Source organism: Strix uralensis, chromosome 20, assembly GCF_047716275.1.
Source record: "Strix uralensis isolate ZFMK-TIS-50842 chromosome 20, bStrUra1, whole genome shotgun sequence".
NCBI classification, from domain to species: Eukaryota; Metazoa; Chordata; class Aves; order Strigiformes; family Strigidae; genus Strix; species Strix uralensis.
Window position 1 is genome coordinate 4412290 of NC_133991.1, and position 18755 is coordinate 4431044.

Below are 18755 nucleotides of genomic sequence, written 5' to 3' on the forward strand. Positions count from 1 at the left end.
CAGTATTACTAATGTACCTTTTGGCATACTAAACTGGATGTGTCCTCCAAAGAGCTACCTTCTTCATTCATGCTATGAACATCTGGGCTTCATTTGACCTAATATATGGTTATACCAAAGAGCCAACATCATCCACTATTTAAAGATGCACTGCAACTTCTACTCTTTTAGATCTCAACTTATTTGAGCTACAGGGCCGTCCTTGTAACATCTGTCCAATCTAATCAATGGCAACTACGTACCGAATGACAGTAAATTTGATAAACTCTGCTGATTCCAAGATCTTCCTCATTGAGCTGATTTCCAAATAACTGGGAGCTTTAAACGCCACGCCAGGAGGCATCCCATCCACCACCACACAGCCAGGGTTGATAGTGATTTTTCTGTATGGAACTTTCACAGGGAAATTCATACCAATGGCTTCACCTAAGTAAGAGGGAGCATATTTATTTTCAAGTCTACATGTTTACAATTACATCGAAGAAAAAGTCCTCAGACAATTAAGAAACTAAATGCAAACCCGAGCTTTCTATCATGTCTGTAACTATGAACCATCCAACTGACAATGAAACCATTACAGTGTCAGAAGTTTTGGATTACACTCGTGAACATCACTACGAGAGCATTAGCTACAACTCCAACTCTGACAGCTCACCATATGAAGAACCCAGAGTCTGTTTTTCTGAAAAAAGGTATAGAACAGGATATCTAAGGAAATAGCTACATGAAGGAAAACAAAGTGTTTCCTGCAATGCCATGAAAGGCAATTCAACCCAGCACTACTGAAGGAGTTTCAGATAAAGAAACTCAGGTCATCATTGCTGTACAATGCAAATACAAAGTAAAAAAAGAAAAATATACACAGCAAAAAGGTTAAGTTGCATTTTAAAAATTACTCTAGTCCCAAGCATTAAGAAGTCGGGATTATGAAGCCCTAAGAACAATCATGGATGGCCAGCAACATAAATATTTCATCCATGTTTACACAGAAAGAAACAGGAAGGGACACACACACACACACACAGCAATCTATGCTCCTAGGATCTTTTGTTTAAAAAACCCCAAACAACCTATATCACTTAGATTGTTTCTGAAGTCAAAGCTTCATACACAATTCTCAAATTTGTTAATTTTAATGATCATATTATCATCCACTGTGATGATTCAGTAACTTCAATATGAACAAAATTAATTGCATTCACACATATGTAAAAACGGGGAGAAGGAAGGAATTACCAAATTTCCGGCTAAAAAGATCATTCACTTGTTCTCTCAATTGTCTGGCCTTTTCTACTTTTGACAGTCGCTCACTTTCATCATCTGCAAGAAATTGTTAGAATAGCATCAGAATTAAGCAGACTTTGTTTCCCTGAAGCTTGTTCATCATTGCATATTTACTCAAAGCAGGTATACCTGAGTGTTTCAAAACAGGTGCTTTGTTCCTAGTTCCAGCAGTAACACAGAATTGTAGCAATACACAAAATAGATGGATGCTTAGAAATCTGTGAGAAGCTTCAGGGTATTTACATAACCAACATTAGATTTTCTGTCTAGAGATGATTTTGTAAAATTAATCTAAAACCACAAGTTATGTTTTATTTTCTTACAATACATATGATGGTGGGGAAAGGTAAAAGCAAATTAAAGAAAAATTCAATAGATGGCCACAGCATGCAGTTTTCCTCACTGTTTCCAATGAATGTAAGATGTGCCCAAGAAAGTAGTAATCAGCATTAAGACAAAGCATTCCAGTCTGCACAGTTATTCAATTCAGTCCAACTACTGATATCTTGAAGTTGCCAAGAAAACTGCAAATCAATATTTAATTTATTGCATGAGGAAAAAAATGGAAAAATGTGGATACTTCTTAACTAAAGGCTGGACCAAGAATATTCTAGAGATGTCACTGAATAGATATTTGTGAGTGTTAGAAAATATTTAACATCTTGGCAAAACCAGAATGTTACATTATGTTCTTTGTTGACTGTACTGGTATTTTAGTGATCCAGCTTGACTGTAGGAAAAAACTTCAGACTTCATCAAACAAATGTCATGAAGAATATCAGCACAAAGAGTATGTGAAACCAGAGAGTATACACACCTGGTATAGTTACTTGAATGATGTTAAGATCTTCAACACCTGCAGCTGTGTTCACCACTGTGTTTGTTGTGGTGCTTGCTGTATTGGCTGTGTTAGATAAATTATTTTTCCCTAAAAGTAAAGAAAATTAATTTAAAAAGCATTTGTAGAGAGCCCAAAATCTTCCATGTCATATATAAAGAAAATATTGCAAAATAACAGATGATATTTGCAAAGTTTTCAAAGAGGACACAGTTCCGTTTTCAAAAGGGGAGCAGCTTCCAATGAGATATTTATTGAAGGTACACGCTGCTCTGTCCTTCCAACCCAAGAGAAGGAGCTAGATGAAAGATAATGTTAATCTTTACCTAGCTCGTTTTCTGAAAAGATTATTAAGGAAGGAAAAAGAGTATGTGGAACATGTGTTTTGGTATTTTAATTAACAGAAAAACCATAGCACTTGCAGTTAATTCAGTAACACCTACTGATTCATGTGTTCACTGCAGGCATTCACAAAATAAACCCCTTATAGTTTTATTTCTGAGCCACACTGTCCGGTGGCACAAACTAGCCCAGTTCAAGTAACTCAGCAGTTTTGCCAACCCAGAGTAACAGATAATACTATGACACAAAACGTTTAATCCATGACCTGCCTGACACAATTTTCTACTGGCTATCTGGCACTCCTATCTGTGGAGCACTTGTCATTTAGATGACCTACATATTAGGAGCAAATAATTTATCTCTAGATCTGAATTACTTCTGTAAATCATACATTACTTGTTACATTTTGATAAAAGGTAGTAAAGATATTAGAGGCATGATAATCGTGAATAACTTAAAAAAATTAATACTCCCTTCCTACAGCTGTATTTAAACTGTAACTGGTAAGTGCTTTTCCCATCTTAAGAACAAACAAGCAAACAAACAAGCCAATGTAGAATGAATCTTTCGTTAACACCATATAGCTCTCCTGATTGGTATTTTATCCTCGATAAAGACTGTTATCTAGAATGTTAAGCAGTTGCAAAACTCACTTTGGGGGCTTCTAGCAGAACTTTCCTTAAGAGCTGCCTCAAACATCTCAGGCCTGCAAAGAGATCGAATGTTTCATGTACAATAATAAAATTACATTAATCAACATTAAAATGTTAATTTACTGAAGACAGGAACTAAGTGATATCCTCTCAGACAAACAGCCAGTCAAGAATGCAATAGCTGAGGCACTCCACAACTTCTCTTGCCACTGGCACATAAGTATCTAAACCTATTCTAACAAGAAAAATACATTCTTGTAAATCCCAATATATGAATCTCTACTTCTCAGCTCTTCGCTGCCAGCAAGCTTTATGAGTAACCCATAAGCATTGCACACAGTAGGCACTAAACCAGGGATGTGATAACTGAAATGGGCTAAGAAACCTGGGCTTGCTCTTCCTCCCAAAATAGGTTGAGTGTTTTTCAGAACAAAGAGATTACTGTATCTTGCTCCACCTCTACAAGAGCTATGTGACCGTTTCCTCATTTACTCAAAATATTCCAGTGTGTATTTTATAGACTAATTTAGCAACTCGGCAACACAATTTCATTTTTTGGTCTACATTTCAATTTTCATAGAGTAGATAGAATATATGGGAGTCTTACTTTTTAATAATGAATTTTATCTTAGATTTGTTTCTCAGGATTTTCTCTAGTCTTGGAATTCCAAAAGTAGAAGGTCGGCGGAATGGCACCCCCTCAGGTAGTCCTTCCACGTAGAAAACCTCCGGGAAGGATTCAAACAACGCAAACGGCACCTTCACTGGTTCAGTCAGCCCCAGCGCCTCCCCTGAAATGCAACAGAGCAAATAAGCTACCAGCTAGATACCTGATGTGTAGAGAAGAAGGAAAACCTCAGGTATAAACAGTATATAATAGTTGGCACATAGATACTAGATTAGGTAGAACCAGCAGGCTTTGTCTTTTTTGGTGACAGCTATGAGTAGGCAGGGAGAAAATTAACAGTCTCAAACGTAAGTCATTCTGTTGCAGTAAATCTGATCATATTTTGCAGTTGAAAATTAATAATGTGCAGTCCGTTTATGCTACTGGCTTGATCTGCATACAGGACTATCCCATTTGTACTCCACTTTGTTACAGGCAATGCATTCTGTCTCTGTCAAGCACCACCAAGGGCAGGTGGGATTAGTGCTTGTTTCAAAATCTGCACTCAGAAGTCATTAGCTTCCCAGCAGCCTGCACTACCAGAGGCGCTGGGATCCACTGAAGCACGTCTCTCCAGATACCATCCATAGTACTGAGTCATGCAGAGGCTGAAGTCATATGAAGTCCCATTCATAAGTGGAGTGAGGAAAGCTTAAAAAGATGTGCCAGGATGTAAAGTGACTATGTCTCTGGGTCATTAAAGAAGTAGTAACCCAACCACAACTTCTCCATTTCCAAACCCAAATAAAATAACTAGTGGAAATGTGACACAGAATTGCAAGCGACCCAGGCAAGAATGAACTCAAATAAGAAATTGCCTAGAGTACACAAGGCTTGCAGGCCCTTTGGAATAAACATGTGAACATCTCTCTCATGCATCTAACCGCATGTTCATAAGAAACACATCTCAGTAAAAAAGGCATCAATAAACTTACCACATTTTTCATTAAAAAGATTTTCAACTTTCTGCTTTAAGTCAGTAATCTTGGCATTCCACGCCTCTGCCAGGAAGAAATTGGAAGAATTAAATCAACACTCGCACAATGAATTAGTCCTGGAAGCATATTTTTTAAAATGTTTAATAAATTATTATGCTTGATAACCTATTTACTATGACAGTAAAATGCACAAACTGGCTTTCATTCTGCAAATGGCACAAACTTTCTGCTGCAGCCTAAACCTATATCCACATCAATCCTCACTTTCCTACAGCTTTGAAAGATACAGCTTCTAGATAAAGGAAGGGCGATTAAAATTGAAATTAATTCAAGAGTGATCCAAATTTACAGTATCAGGCAGCATAAAATCTGAACCAGCACCCAAAACAGGGACAGAGAGTTCTTCATATGTTCAGTGGCATAGCCCCGAAACACATGCCTCTCTTGAGAACTATAAGCTCCATTACAGTTTCAACTTCAGTGGGTAAGATTACATGTCCATCTAGCCAGGCATTTTGTTTCTGACAGTGATCAGCAGCAATTCATAAACCAGTTTACTTGTGGCTGAAGTGGTCTTCTGTAGCTGGTCTAACAAAACTGAAAACTCACTTGGAAGTTTAAAGAAGTTGCATACTTTTTTAAAAAAAATAGCCTAGGTCTAACAATAACAAGCAACACTAAGAAAACTGTATGCAACTCTGAATATGAATACTGCCCATGCCAAAAGGAGCAGTCATACCAAATCAGTATCTTCTATTCATTCTAAACTAGCTCAGTAAGAGTAAAGAATTCCTTTGTTTCACATTTTATGACCATATGGCTAAAAAGAAAGTATGGGGGACAAATACAATAAAGCAAATAAACTCCTACATAAATGTAAGCAAATAAACTCAGAGTGTAAGGCTGCTGAAAAAAGGGTTTCATGAGACTTGGGAACTGCTTACAATTACTCTGAATACAGTCATTCATCTCACTTGACTATGAGGAATTTATCTGGGTTGCAAACTGACCCTGCTTTCAATGCAAAGATTTCTGTGCTAGAGCACTGCACACAGGCCTGGTCCTCCACGGCTAAGAAGCTTTGGCCCAATGCTCATGAACACAACTACATGGCTCCCAGTCCTGTCTGGGACTGATTTTCCAGAACTGGAGAGGTCTGTAACAGCAATCTTGCAAAATCAGCTCCAACAGATTGTGGCTTACTAATTCACTTCAAATCCTCCCTAGTTCCTACGTACCACTTGGATACCTCTGCACAGTGATGCTCATTATTTCACGTTTGTGGAGCACTTATTAAGCTTATGCACAGTATCATATCTCAGCTGGGTTTATGCACTCTGGTGGTACTGTGCACCAGACAAGTCCTTCAAGGGTCTGCAGCATGGTGAAATATCAGAGTAGCAAAACTAAAGCGAATTCTGAACGCCAATTAGTAAGATCTAATGGAGCCATGCTGTATTTGTACAGCATTCTCCATACATCATCCAGGATTTCTGGGATGGAGATTATTCCACATGATGAAGAACTGAATGTGCATGAAAACAAGAACTTCATTCATTCACTAACTGTAGAATAAAACATGAATTCAAAATCTCTCTAATATGTAATCACCAGAAATTTCAATACCAACATTAATAGAATGCATGTGTGCTAATTCCCACAATATTTACCAAAAGAAAACTCTCTTCCTCGTGGCTTGAAACTCATATTGGACCCATTGGTTTGAGAATTAGTTCGAACATCTGTTTGTGGCTTATTAGGACCTGTAAAAAGACATTACATAGATACATGCAGAGAGCAGAAATAAGCTATCGTACAAAAAGAACAATGCATCAAACATGATTACTGGAGAAAACTTCTGAATCAAGAGTAGAATAAAAAAAACCCTTAAGTTCTTCTAGGGTTGTATTTAAGCATTTGATACTACTGATCAATCTGTCATTTCTCTGCTCAGGACTACAACAGTTTCCACATCTCTGCTTGGAATAAAAGGCCCAAGCAAGCTGTCACACTCCAAAATTTTACATCACCATCATCTGCACAGAATCCAGTATTATTCAGAAACGAAAAACTGTTTCTATATTAAAGAAATATAGGTAAAATATGTCTGAAGCCTTGAAATGAAACTGAGTTTGCTACATAAGGTGCGTGTATAAGTTAATTATGGTCTATGAAAACAGAAGAACAGAAAATAATAGAAGAATAGAGGAGCATTAGAAGAATATTTAATGATATTTCTTCCATACCTTCTTCAACAGTAACTTCAATCTCTGGGACCTTTGAATCGCCTGCAGGACTTCGTGACCTTTTTGAACTCTTTGGACTCATTGCTGGAAGTCAATATAATACAAGGTGTAATGCACAAACCCTCTATAATGTATATGCTGCACAGCTAATGAAAAAACAGCTGCATTCTGAAAATTCCAACAGACTGAAGAATCACTTGTGTTCTTACTTAGTACAGTCTGCGTTGTAAAATCTGAACAATACAGTGATGCTCACAGTCTTAAAAAGTAGGTGTAGTTTTCTTGAAAAAGGCAGATATAACACCTAAATTTTCACTCCATTAATTCAGAAAAGAAGATTCTGTTTTTTCTAAGTGCGTAGGACAGCTTTGGTACTTTTATTATCTAAATTGCAAAATTATTAACTTCTGAACTTTTAGATAACAAACTTAAAGACTTTGTTTTTCTTCTTTTCTTATAAAACTTCATTGTTTACTTCAGTTCACACCTGTAATATGGTTTAGGCCTTTAATAGCAAAATAAAAGTTGTCAAAACTAAGCAAATTCCATTTTCTGTATTGGAATAGTCTTAAGTAAAATAAGGTAGATACATTTATGTTTTGAGTAACTTCTTCAAATAATAGCAGATTTAGAGGCTATTACACTAGATCACCTTAAATAGTGCCTTTTGTTTGCAACACCCATATTTTTCAACCACAAAGATCTCTCAGCTTGCTAAAGAAGCAGAAAGTAAGTACTTATGAATTGATGGCAGCACATAATACTTAATTGTCTACCTTTAGTGTTTATTTTACTAGCCAGTCCTGGAGGCAAATAGGATGTGACAAGCTCAGGCCTAAAAGTTGAACAGAACACAATCCAATCAGTTACATATGCAAGAAAAATAATACAGCAAAATGTTACAAATTTCTTGGAATTCAGTTGAGTTTCAATTTACATAACATCAGCTCTATAATATAATTCTGCTAGAAGCATGGGTGACTATCTACTAACAAAAAGTTAGAAAACATAAAGATACATTTTCTACTCTAATCTTCTTCAGGGTTTATTTCAAGCAAAAAATAAAGAAAAATAAGGAGAAAAAAAGGAAAAAAGCTTCCCAGTACAAGGCCATTTTCCCCCTAGATCCCTGATGCATGAAACGTGCCATTTATACATTTATATAAATTTAATAAGGAAAGTATATCCTTTTATGAGATAAAACATGTGCAAAATGCTCCTTCTGTTTCATGTAAACAGAATTTAGGTAGCATTTAAAGCCTAAAGCTGTTGGAAAAAAAACCCAAATAACTTCAAATGAGGAATAAAAATAACTGAATTAAACATACTTTTTAACGACAAATTTGATTTTGCCACTCCCACGGACAATTCTTTCCAGGCGTGGAATTCCAAACCACGTGGGACTCCGGAAGGGGATTCCTTCTGGCAAGCCTTCGACGTACAAGTACTCAGGGTTTGATTCAAATACAGGATAGGGAACTTTCACTGCCTCTGAAAGGCCCAGAGCTTGGGCTGAAAAGAAAGATTTAATGATAGTTTACACACTCAAATGGGTGGTATTTTATCTCAAGTGATTTCAAGAAGCTTGGCTTACAGAAGCACTGCTACTCAGAGATAATTAAAAACCCCAAGAGAAATATTTAAATAAATTTTCTATTATTTTCCATAGAATAACTGCAGATGGGGACTTGGTCCATCTTGTTATAGATAACATCTAAGCCTGCAGTGCCAAGTATTTTCTTCAGAGAACTTTTTTCATCCAAAAGCTTTCTGTCATCTCTTGTCACACAACTGGAGAAACTACGGCCTAGGATATTGTTATAAAGTCATTTATGTCAGTTATAGGGAAAAGCCAGCAAAAAGTAGGTAAGAGGAGTCAAGATTTCCATATCTGTCCTAGTACATTTCAAATTTTTAAATAAGTACAGTAAAATTTAAAACTCTTTTCAGATGAGTTTTAAAATGCAGCAGCAGTATAAAACAGGTCCTTTAACTTACCAAACTTGGTATTAAAGATCTCTTCTACTTGCTTTCTTAGCTTTGTGATCCTGGCGTTCCAATCATCTTTTACTGAAAACCAGAAATGGATATATGTCAGAGTATTACCCAGTTCTAGATAGAGGTACATTTGAACACATTTCTCTCAACACAAGAACTTGTAAACTGTCAACACAATCACATCTGAGTAGACAAGGACACACAATGAGTAATGACCACGGCAGTTAAATGATACATGTAATTCCCTCTACATAATGGAAAATCTGTTTAAATGGTCAAGGGAGGGGATTCTCCCCCTCTACCCCACTCTGGTGAGACCACCCTGCAGTGCTGGGTCCAGCTCTGGGGTCACCAACATCAAAAGGACACAGAACTGCTCAAGCGGGGCCAGAGGAGGCCACGAAGATGCTCGGGGGGCTGGAGCACCCCCCTGTGAGGACAGGCTGAGAGAGTTGGGGGGGTTCAGCTGGAGAAGAGAAGGCTCCAGGGAGACCTTAGAGCGGCCTCCCAGTGCTTAAAGGGGCTACAGGAAAGGGGGGAGGGACTCTTGATCAGGGTTATAGTGATAGGATGAGGGGTAGCAGTTTTAAACTGACAGAGGGTAGATTTAGATGAGATATAAAGAAGAAATTCTTCCCTGTGAGGGTGGTGAGGCCCTGGCACAGGTTGCTCAGAGAAGCTGTGGCTGCCCCCTCCCTGGAAGGGTTCAAGGCCAGGTTGGACGGGGCTTTGAGCAACCTGGTCTAGTGGAAGGTGTCCCTGCCTGTGGCAGGGGGGTTGGAACTAGATGGTCTTTAAGGTCCCTTCCAACCCAAACCATTCTATGACTCTACAATTCATTACTTTTCATCATAACCCACAAATAACAATTAACTATTACTGAGCTAAAACCATTTAGAGTTGTGGAAAGCATGCACGAAGGAAGCTATACAGAAATTTTTTGTTTCTGAATCATATTTTTGACTAACAAATTACCTGACCTTGTTTATTTCTAAGCTGCTTGTATTTTCAAGGCAAGATGCATTATTTTTTGCCTTCTGGCCTACTTATTTGATAGATTTCACAGGTATTTAACACCTGCATGTGGGTTTATACTTATTCACATGTTGTAGTCCTACTGGCAAAGGAATTAGATTGCCTAGTTTACTTTAAAAAGTTAAGATGTTGCTTGCAGATTATCTATTGAGGGCACAGGATTACTACTTTGCAACAGAATAATATTTTGCTTTAAAAAAGGTCTAATATTCTTCAGCAACATGAAGTTTGCATCTGCAGTAAGAAGATCCTCAGCCTTTGTCTGGGAAAATAGTTTTCACTGGGCTCTAAGCCCATGAGAACATTTGACATGTTTGCCTGTCTGACATCAAACCTTGGACCCTGGTAAACTTTCTGGGCACTGGTAATACCAGGCTCACCTGTAGCAGTGAAAAATACAGTGAAATAACCAGTACAAAAAAGAAATGTTATTCTGAACATTCAAACAGTCTGAGTTTTAAGAATCATGACCACTGGATGTCAGTTCTTTCAGAAAGAGGATTTTATTAGCTGCTTTTTAATGCCATCATTGGCATCTTCATTGTCAAATGACGATACTGTCAAATTTGCCGATAACTGGTGTTTTGGCAACAAAGCAAGGAAAAAAAATAGATGCTGCCTTTTCCTTCTGCTCCACATTGAACACAGTCTTTTCTACTGAGCTACCCTCTTGCTGAATATGAGCCTTTTCATAAAATCCAAACAAAATCCACAATACATTGTGATGATTTAAGATGACTAGTGATTACATTATTAAATCGTATTTCCTTTTTTTTTTCCTCCTGCAGCAAGCTCAACACAATTATTTCCTAAAGCTGCGGTTTGTTTATCTGGTGAAATGTGTGTGGGGAAAAACCTAGGAAGGCCTGGATCTCTGTTTGTGTTACTACCACAAGCAGGTTCCTACTCCTAAAAAAACCTAGCAAGATTTGGATTATACACTTCTGTGGCAAGAAAGTGCCAATACACTCCAATTCAGAGCATTCAGAAATAAAAAGCAGTCTTATTCTTCTCCTGTGTTAAAGGCATTTCGTGCTTTCAAGAAGTCATTACAATTCCTTACCAGAGGCCTGAAAAAAGCCCAACAGTCAGCTGTGAAATGCTAAGGGGCTCCAGAGCTTTGATTCAGGCCAGGATAGGAACCCCAGCTCTCCCAGGCCGTGAAGGTGACCCATTCTAGTTATTCAAAGACAGCTGGACTGCACCACCATCCAGAAATCCATACACTGTCATAATGATCAATTTATTCTTTTCAGACCTCACGAAGAGCACGTCAGCACACTCATCACAGAAGGGTTACTCCTTGAAAAATGTTGCATTGATCCAAATGTGTTTCCCCACCAAACCCTTCCATCCCCACTGGCAGACAGCACCATCTTACCTGGGGCGTTCACCCTGGGTTGAATAACTTCAGTTGAGGTGACAGTTAGCAGCTCTGGCCTGCAACCAGAAAACAAATCATCTGCCCATTCTTGACATAAAATAAAAACTATTATTTATTATGACATGAATTGAAAAGTTTGGATTTTTCTATTATATGTTTCACACTTTGTAAACATGCTACAGAGATATTTTGAAAGACTTGTATGGATTGCAAATACCCACTTTATAATCCAGAATATTTAATCTGCCTATTTGGTAAGTAAGAGACCAAATGCTTCATGACTTAATGAAACCAAGTGCTTGATTACACAAAGGGTGCTTGTTTGGCCTCTTTCTCAAAAAACCCAAACCGACATGTTTAGGCATTAAAACAACACTTACCTTCTGATCACAAATTTTATTCTGTTGCCTGCTTGAATTATTTTTTCAAGGCGAGGGATTCCATACCAGGAGGGACTCCTAAAGGGGATGTTGTCTGGCAGCCCTTCAACACAGAGGTCAGTAGGATGGGCCTCAAATTTCTGATATGGAACAGCTTTAGGCTCAGTGCTCCCCAAGGCCTCGGCTGTTAGAAAAAAATACATCCAGTAACTGGACAGTTTAGCATCAACCTTTATTAGAAGCTAGGTAAAGCTACCAACTCCTCAGGATGTTGCAATCACGATCTCAGAACCTGCAACAATGCAGGATATCTAAACCCAAGGAATTCCAAGTCTCAGCACACTGAAGACATAAAAATTTACCATATTGTATCACGTTGCTATTGGGTAATCACAATGTTAGACTGAAGATTACTGGGTTCCTCACTGAGGGATAATAGAGTAGTTTTATCCAAAGTTTTAAATCTATTATAGAACATCCTGTAACATTTTATTCTAGCTCTTATGAAGTTGCCTTTTTTTTTATATTGGAGACAACATAAAAATTCACCCAGAAGCGTTCTATTACTAATTTTAATGATACTGCAATGGATATAAATAAAAAATGGATATAAATAAAAAAAAAAAAATCACCAAATGGAAAAAAATTCCAAATAGGAAGGAATCGAGAGCAGTTAGAAGAGTTGTACCTATAAGACTTACAGGTTTTTTTAACTATCAATTTACCTTGTGTAAGCAGTAGAGTAATACATTCTTTTTCACTCAACTGCCAGGATTTTAGATATTTGGAAAAATGATCAAAGGTCTCATTCATGTGGACATTCAAAGGAAATAATGAAAGCAACTTTCAAGAAATACAAACTCACGAAAGAAAAGAAAATAATAATACTGTACGCACCAAACTTTTTACAGAAGATTTGATCTACCATCTTTCTCAGTTTAGTGATTCTGGCATACCACTCCTCTTTCACTGTATTTGAGAGTGACACAGAACAAAAAGATACACTAATTATATTTTGGTTATATTTTTACCGTTCAGTTTATAGCATGCATAGCCATCCTGCATTTTCAGGTAACCCAGAAAATACTATGCAGAAGAAATATGGATTCAACTTGAAACTAGGAAAATTAATTATAGAAAAAATGTCAAAATATTAGAACTGTACAGAAATCCATCAAACCAGTGACATCACACTTGCCACAAAATACACACAGTGTATTGGCATGAAGAGCTGCAATGCTTTCATCATTCGCCTCCAATCTATAGATCCCATTTGGAGATGGGATTAGTTTTTTGCCAGTTTCATTTTCTAAAAAATGATCTTGATATTCAGTGCAGAATTTGGTATGCATATGGGATGAAAACTTGCTTTCAAGGAATTTTCACTAAGCATTGACAACCCCAAAGCAAGCTTTTACAATGGGTGCACGTAGCAGTTTGCTCCTCGCTGTATATTCATGTTGAACTTCCAGCATCCATTTCTCCCACTGTTCATGGGCAATACTTTTAAAATGGTGATTCCTAACTACTTCAAATGACTCTAGGAATTTTGTCATTCTTCTTGAGATGCCAAGCAGCTTAGTTCCAACTCTCCAAAATGTTTCCTTGATGCTCCCCAAGACATGAGTTAAGTCATAATTTAGACACAGAATCCAATATGTGGTAGCTATGTAGATTAGCACATCCTGGTCAATAAAACAACATTAAATACAGTTTTACCATAATTTTATCACTTGAGCATCTTTGCTTATTGGCCAATACACAAACAACTTTGGAGCTCACGAGACAAAGTTTTGCCCCTGAAGATAGTCATGAGTGAGTTCTGCTCCTCCAGCAGAACAGAGCACAACGATGACGTTAGTGCTGTCATATTTGGTAGGAGGAACAGCATCAGCTTTTGTTTCTGTTTTGTCACGTGTGCTCGCCATTTGGGATTGTGACCAGTACCCCCTGTTCCCAACCCCTGATAATGGGCTGGGTAATGGCTTAACTAATGCCATTTCCTAAGGCAAGCTGCCGTTCTCTGTGACCAAGTGGGTCACATTCTTTCCCTTTCCCTTCATGATCAGCCCTGAAGGTCCTGTGAACCAAGTTGACAAACCAAACAGATTTCTTCCTTGCCTCCCTATCAGCCTCAAGGTTCCTGGGCACCAGGCCGATTACTCCCTTCCTCACCAGCCCTGCAGGTCCCAGGCAGCCGGCCAGCCCGGTGGTGATGTCCCTGGCACAGAACAGGGAAGTGTAACAGCACATGGAGCACTGTCCATAAAAATCAAGCAGTTACAAGTCCTAAGGGGAGAACTTGGAACAGAGCTGCTGCTGGACAGCAAGACCCGTGGCTCCCCAGGAACCAGGGACACCCCCAGCATCCTCTGCTTCCTCTGAGGATTAAGTGAGTGACTCATCTTTTATATAATTTTTGAGTCTAGATTATGATTGTATATTGACATGTATTAAGATCTGACCCAATCTGCAAAGGGTTGAGGTGATTAGAAACCATAGGTTGTTTTATTAAAAGTTCTGTATTATGCTACTTATAAAGTGTGCTACATTGATTCTGCTTGTAGAAATCCTGTGTCATTCTAATAATGAATTCTATGCTATACTAATTATAATACCCTGTTAAAAAATAAAGCTGTAATTGTAACTATGTTTAGTGCCATCATCATTCTGCCAAGGATCCCTAGAAAAAAACCTCTCTGTTGCCTCAGTGTCAGGTGACAGGGATCAAAGTACATATCACACAAATGACTTTTTTTTTCTTCTGAATATGTCTTTGTGACCAACAAGTGGAAGCTCAGTCTTGAACAAGATATTGGACAGCTGCCACACTGTGGGTTTAGTCAGCATGCACAGGCAACAGCTTCTGCTCCGTAACTGCACTGCACCAGGGTGGACTATCTTCATAGGACCTCCTCACACTTCTCCAGCATGTCCTGAGCCAAGCCATCAACGCCTGACTGGTCTGTCTTGGAGCCAGCATCAGTCTTCTCAGGGCTTCAGAGCTGAGGCCATTTCATAAAACCCTCCTGACCAGCCTGTTTTCCACAGGAATGCAAATGCAAATTGTCTTTCTTCTGTCAGTCAAAATACAACTTCTGGATTCGTCCCATTCCTCTCCTGCTGGAGACACAAGCTAGCAGGGGCTATGGACAGAGCAGCATGTTGCACATGGAGCTGCAAGGAGCCTAGAGCAGGGGCTGGTGCTACATAGCTCTCCTGAGATGGCAGCAGACATGCGGAGCAGCAGAGACAATGAGCTACTGGGAAAGAGGGAATCCAAACAGGGAGAAAAGAAAACTGAGGGAAAGGAGGCTTAGACAGCTGCTGTCTTCTGAGCGGTGTTCCCTGAGAAGTTATCAACAGCTTTCACAGACATTCTCTTCTCAGAAATAATGCAGAGGTTGCACATGAATATACCATCACCACAAGTTAGAGAAGACAAGCAACATAAAGTGACTGTTCATAACACTGTGCCATAAGAATGAGTTAACACTAGTTTTCTTAGCTACAGGGGTTTTATGGGTTCCTGAGCACCAGGCCGATCACTCCCTTCCTCGCCAACCTTGCAGATGTACCTGCTTTCTCTTCCTAATCAGTATAACCATCTTAAATATGACATAAACAACAGAGAAAAGGGCTAATTTAAAAACCCACATAAGAGTACAGTTAAGGTTAAGACTTGGTCATTAGCCTACCTACTATTTTTGTAGTCAAATTTGCTGCTCAGAGGAACAGGTTATTAAGACTTAAGACACTAGGTTAACTTATACTGAAGGAAAAGTTTAATTCCTACACACACGTTAAAGTGACAACCTTATGACATAATTTCTTTGCTTAATTTAGATCCTTAATGTTCGCTTTAAGTACAGTCTTTGATATACTTTTTACAACAGAAGACTATGAGTATATAATGCAACATAATAGTGCTGCAGTAGTGCAGGTACTACCATTTATGTGCTTGTGTCCCTGTCTGAACTAAGAATTTCTCTGGTATTAGTAAAAATTCACAGTTCAACCAGGCTGAGGTTGCCAGTTAGCATTTTGGGGCTGGGAGCAATTTGTTTGCTTCCATTGGTTCAGGCATACAAGCTTTCAACACTTGGCTTAATTAGACAATTTAAAAAGTGCCCTGAAGCTGAAGAGACAGTAGAATACAACTGAAGAGAAAAATAAGTCCAGGAAAGTAATTTATCAACTAGTGCCCATGCAAAGGCACAATTCTTTCAAAACCTGGTGTTTTTTTTCCATACTAAACTTTTTTTTCCTCCCAGCTTGAGGGGAAAGAGTTCATGGGAGCAATTGTAACAAAAATCTATTCTTATGGTCTTGTTTGTACATGGTCATTTTCGTTACCTTTGGATGGGTGCTCAATGGAGACAAACATGTAAGAGCATGCATCTGCTGACAAGTATTCCCTGATGGCAAAAGTGTTAGAATGCACTGTCTTTGCACTACTACGTGAAAAAGGGAGTCCCATCACCTGAGCAAGTCAGATTCTACAATAATAAAAGTCACTATAACCAGTACGTTCATTACTGCATTTCAGTTAATCGAATTTAGGCAAATACCATATATAGGCAATTATTCCATGATACAGATAGTTCCCTACCCAGTAAACTATCAACTATGGAAACTACTGCCTTTTCTCTATATCTCAATAGACTAACCCTTAGCTCATTGGTTTTTTCTTCTGGCCAGCTGAATCAAATCAGTTGATAGAGTGTTAGTAACACTGGCTTGGATAACCAGTGGAAAATTGCTGTCACTTTGTAGCCAAAGAAAATTCAAAACAAGAGGAATTATTTGCAACATGTTATTAGCAAAAGCAAATGGTAGCCACCACTAAGACTGACAAATAGGAAACCATACTGTACTTGGGCAACTCACACGTTTGAAGACCTACCTCCTGCAACTGGTTTGTCCAGAGGTACGTCTTCTCGTGTCGAATTCAAAAGCTCATGCCTAAAAAAAGATTTAAGATACATGCTTCAACAGTGACATACACTTTGATAAACCAGAGTTACAGCCTCAAGTTACTACTGAAGGATCAGAAAAAAAAACCAAAACAGGGGACAGCAGAATCCCCAACATAAAATTCCAGTTAACACTGAAGTATTATAAGAGCTAGTTGGTACTCTGACAACATTTTTCATACCTGATACCCATATCCACTTGAGCCATAACATTTCATGGTAACATATAGATTACATTAAAATTATCTCTGAATTCTAAGACACAATCAGAAACAAAGATCCAAATAACCTTTATAAATGAAAACCTCAAAGCAGACATTTCTGTTTCCCAAATACATATAGTTTTATCCATATTAGAACAACAAAAAAATTTAAAATTCTGACATTTCTCACAGAGCTGAACTGGTTTTTTAGCTGCTCTGGTTACCACACATTAAAAAAAACAATGAACAGCATTAATTAATTACTGTTAACAACTAAGACAAATCTGACAAAAGCAGGTGTCAGCATCACATAAGTATTAAAATCTACACATAGTGACTGATTTTAAGTGAGACGAAAGGTAGTTCTACACTTCTTCCTCTTTTCTGGTTATCTGTAAGCATCAGGATGACAGACACTGAACATATACCTCAAATTTGAGAAACTAGCATCCGTGCTAACAGCAGCACACACAGAGGCATGGGCTGTCACTACCACCGATTCTGAGCCTGACCACTGCAATCAGCAGATTCCTATCCACTTTGAAAACCCTTGGATTCAGCCCTACACTACTGAACAATAGTAAAACGTCTGCTGTTACTCAAAGGAGCTTCATTTAAACTGTAGGTGCTCATCTGTGGTGTGAAACACCACATCTCTCTGAAGTGAAGGACCAAACTATAAAGGGTAAATAACCACCCACTACCAGCTGCGTATCACAGCCGCAGTAGTGTGGATCTCAAAGTGCTCTGCAGCTCTGAGATCCAGCACTCGGCATCTCTCCCTCATATCCTGAATTCAGGCTTGGTTCAGGCTCCCTTCCAACTCCCCCTGCCTTTGCAGAAAGTCATGTCAGGGCTCCTCTGGGAAAGACACCAAGGCAAAAAACGAGGAGAAAAGAAAGAGGACCAGAACATCTCATGAATCTCATGTCCTCACTTTAAAGGCAGATGATACCCTGCCATGCTGGCTACAGCAGGCAACTAAGCCCTCAAGCAGCTTCTATGTACATCTAAGATCTCCCTTCATGTACACTATCTGACCTCCAGAAACACCAAGGACACACATCCAACTAAATCACAGGAACCAGTAGCTATTTTGGCCTCAAACCTGCCCTGGGAGATGCTATATACAGATACGGCCATAGACACCTTGATACAACATTCCAGCAAGAAAAAAATAAAAGCGCAAGCTGAAATTTAGGCCAGGACTCTCAGACAGCATAAAATAACCCCAAGTCAATGGCTTTCAACATGTATTACAGATACAGAGATTAAAATAGTACAAAGAGATCTGGCCATGAGAAGAAGTCCATAACATTGAAGAGCTCTGTCCAGATCTCAGCCACCACTGTGGTGCGCTGGTGATCTGATAAACTGAATTTATGAGAGTGAACATCAACTGAAAATTACTCATCAGTACTGCAGAAGAATGTGTCAGTAGAAATCAGTCTGGAAGTTCTTGAAGATAAAATGAAGCAGAGTGGAGCCAGCAGAAAACAATGAGTAATATAGGGACAAAACCGCAAAATGCCTTACTTTTTAATCACAAACCGAATCCGCTCCTTTGCTAGAAGTATCCTCTCAAGACGGGGAATGCCGTACGTGGATGGCCGCCTGAAGGGAATTCCTTCTGGCAGCCCTTCCACATATAAGTCCTCCACATGGGACTGGAAGAGTGGGTATGGGATAGACACTGGACCTTTTGCTTTTATAGCTTGAGCTTTAAGAAAAAAAAGAATAAAAACATTACACTAGCTTGTGGCTCTACTCAAATTATCTGTTTGATATCACTCTGAAAAAGTTCAAAATTA

At 38.6% G+C, this 18755-nt stretch overlaps 1 protein-coding gene across 7 annotated transcripts in view; it reads right to left on the reverse strand.

The window, feature by feature from the left end:
- GTF2I (general transcription factor IIi) overlaps positions 1–18755 on the reverse strand; it is a 78385-nt gene that overhangs the window by 9083 nt on the left and 50547 nt on the right. For all 7 annotated transcript variants that reach the window (XM_074890513.1, XM_074890516.1, XM_074890511.1 and 4 more), the window contains 16 exons: positions 18481–18664; positions 16672–16730; positions 12663–12734; positions 11766–11949; positions 11383–11441; positions 8967–9038; positions 8297–8480; positions 7745–7803; positions 6969–7052; positions 6393–6485; positions 4720–4785; positions 3725–3908; positions 3118–3170; positions 2102–2212; positions 1237–1320; positions 243–426 (listed from right to left, as the gene is read on the reverse strand). In XM_074890513.1, coding sequence (XP_074746614.1) covers positions 243–426; positions 1237–1320; positions 2102–2212; positions 3118–3170; positions 3725–3908; positions 4720–4785; positions 6393–6485; positions 6969–7052; positions 7745–7803; positions 8297–8480; positions 8967–9038; positions 11383–11441; positions 11766–11949; positions 12663–12734; positions 16672–16730; positions 18481–18664 — 1732 coding nt within the window. The remainder of the gene's footprint in view (positions 1–242; positions 427–1236; positions 1321–2101; positions 2213–3117; positions 3171–3724; positions 3909–4719; positions 4786–6392; positions 6486–6968; positions 7053–7744; positions 7804–8296; positions 8481–8966; positions 9039–11382; positions 11442–11765; positions 11950–12662; positions 12735–16671; positions 16731–18480; positions 18665–18755) is intronic.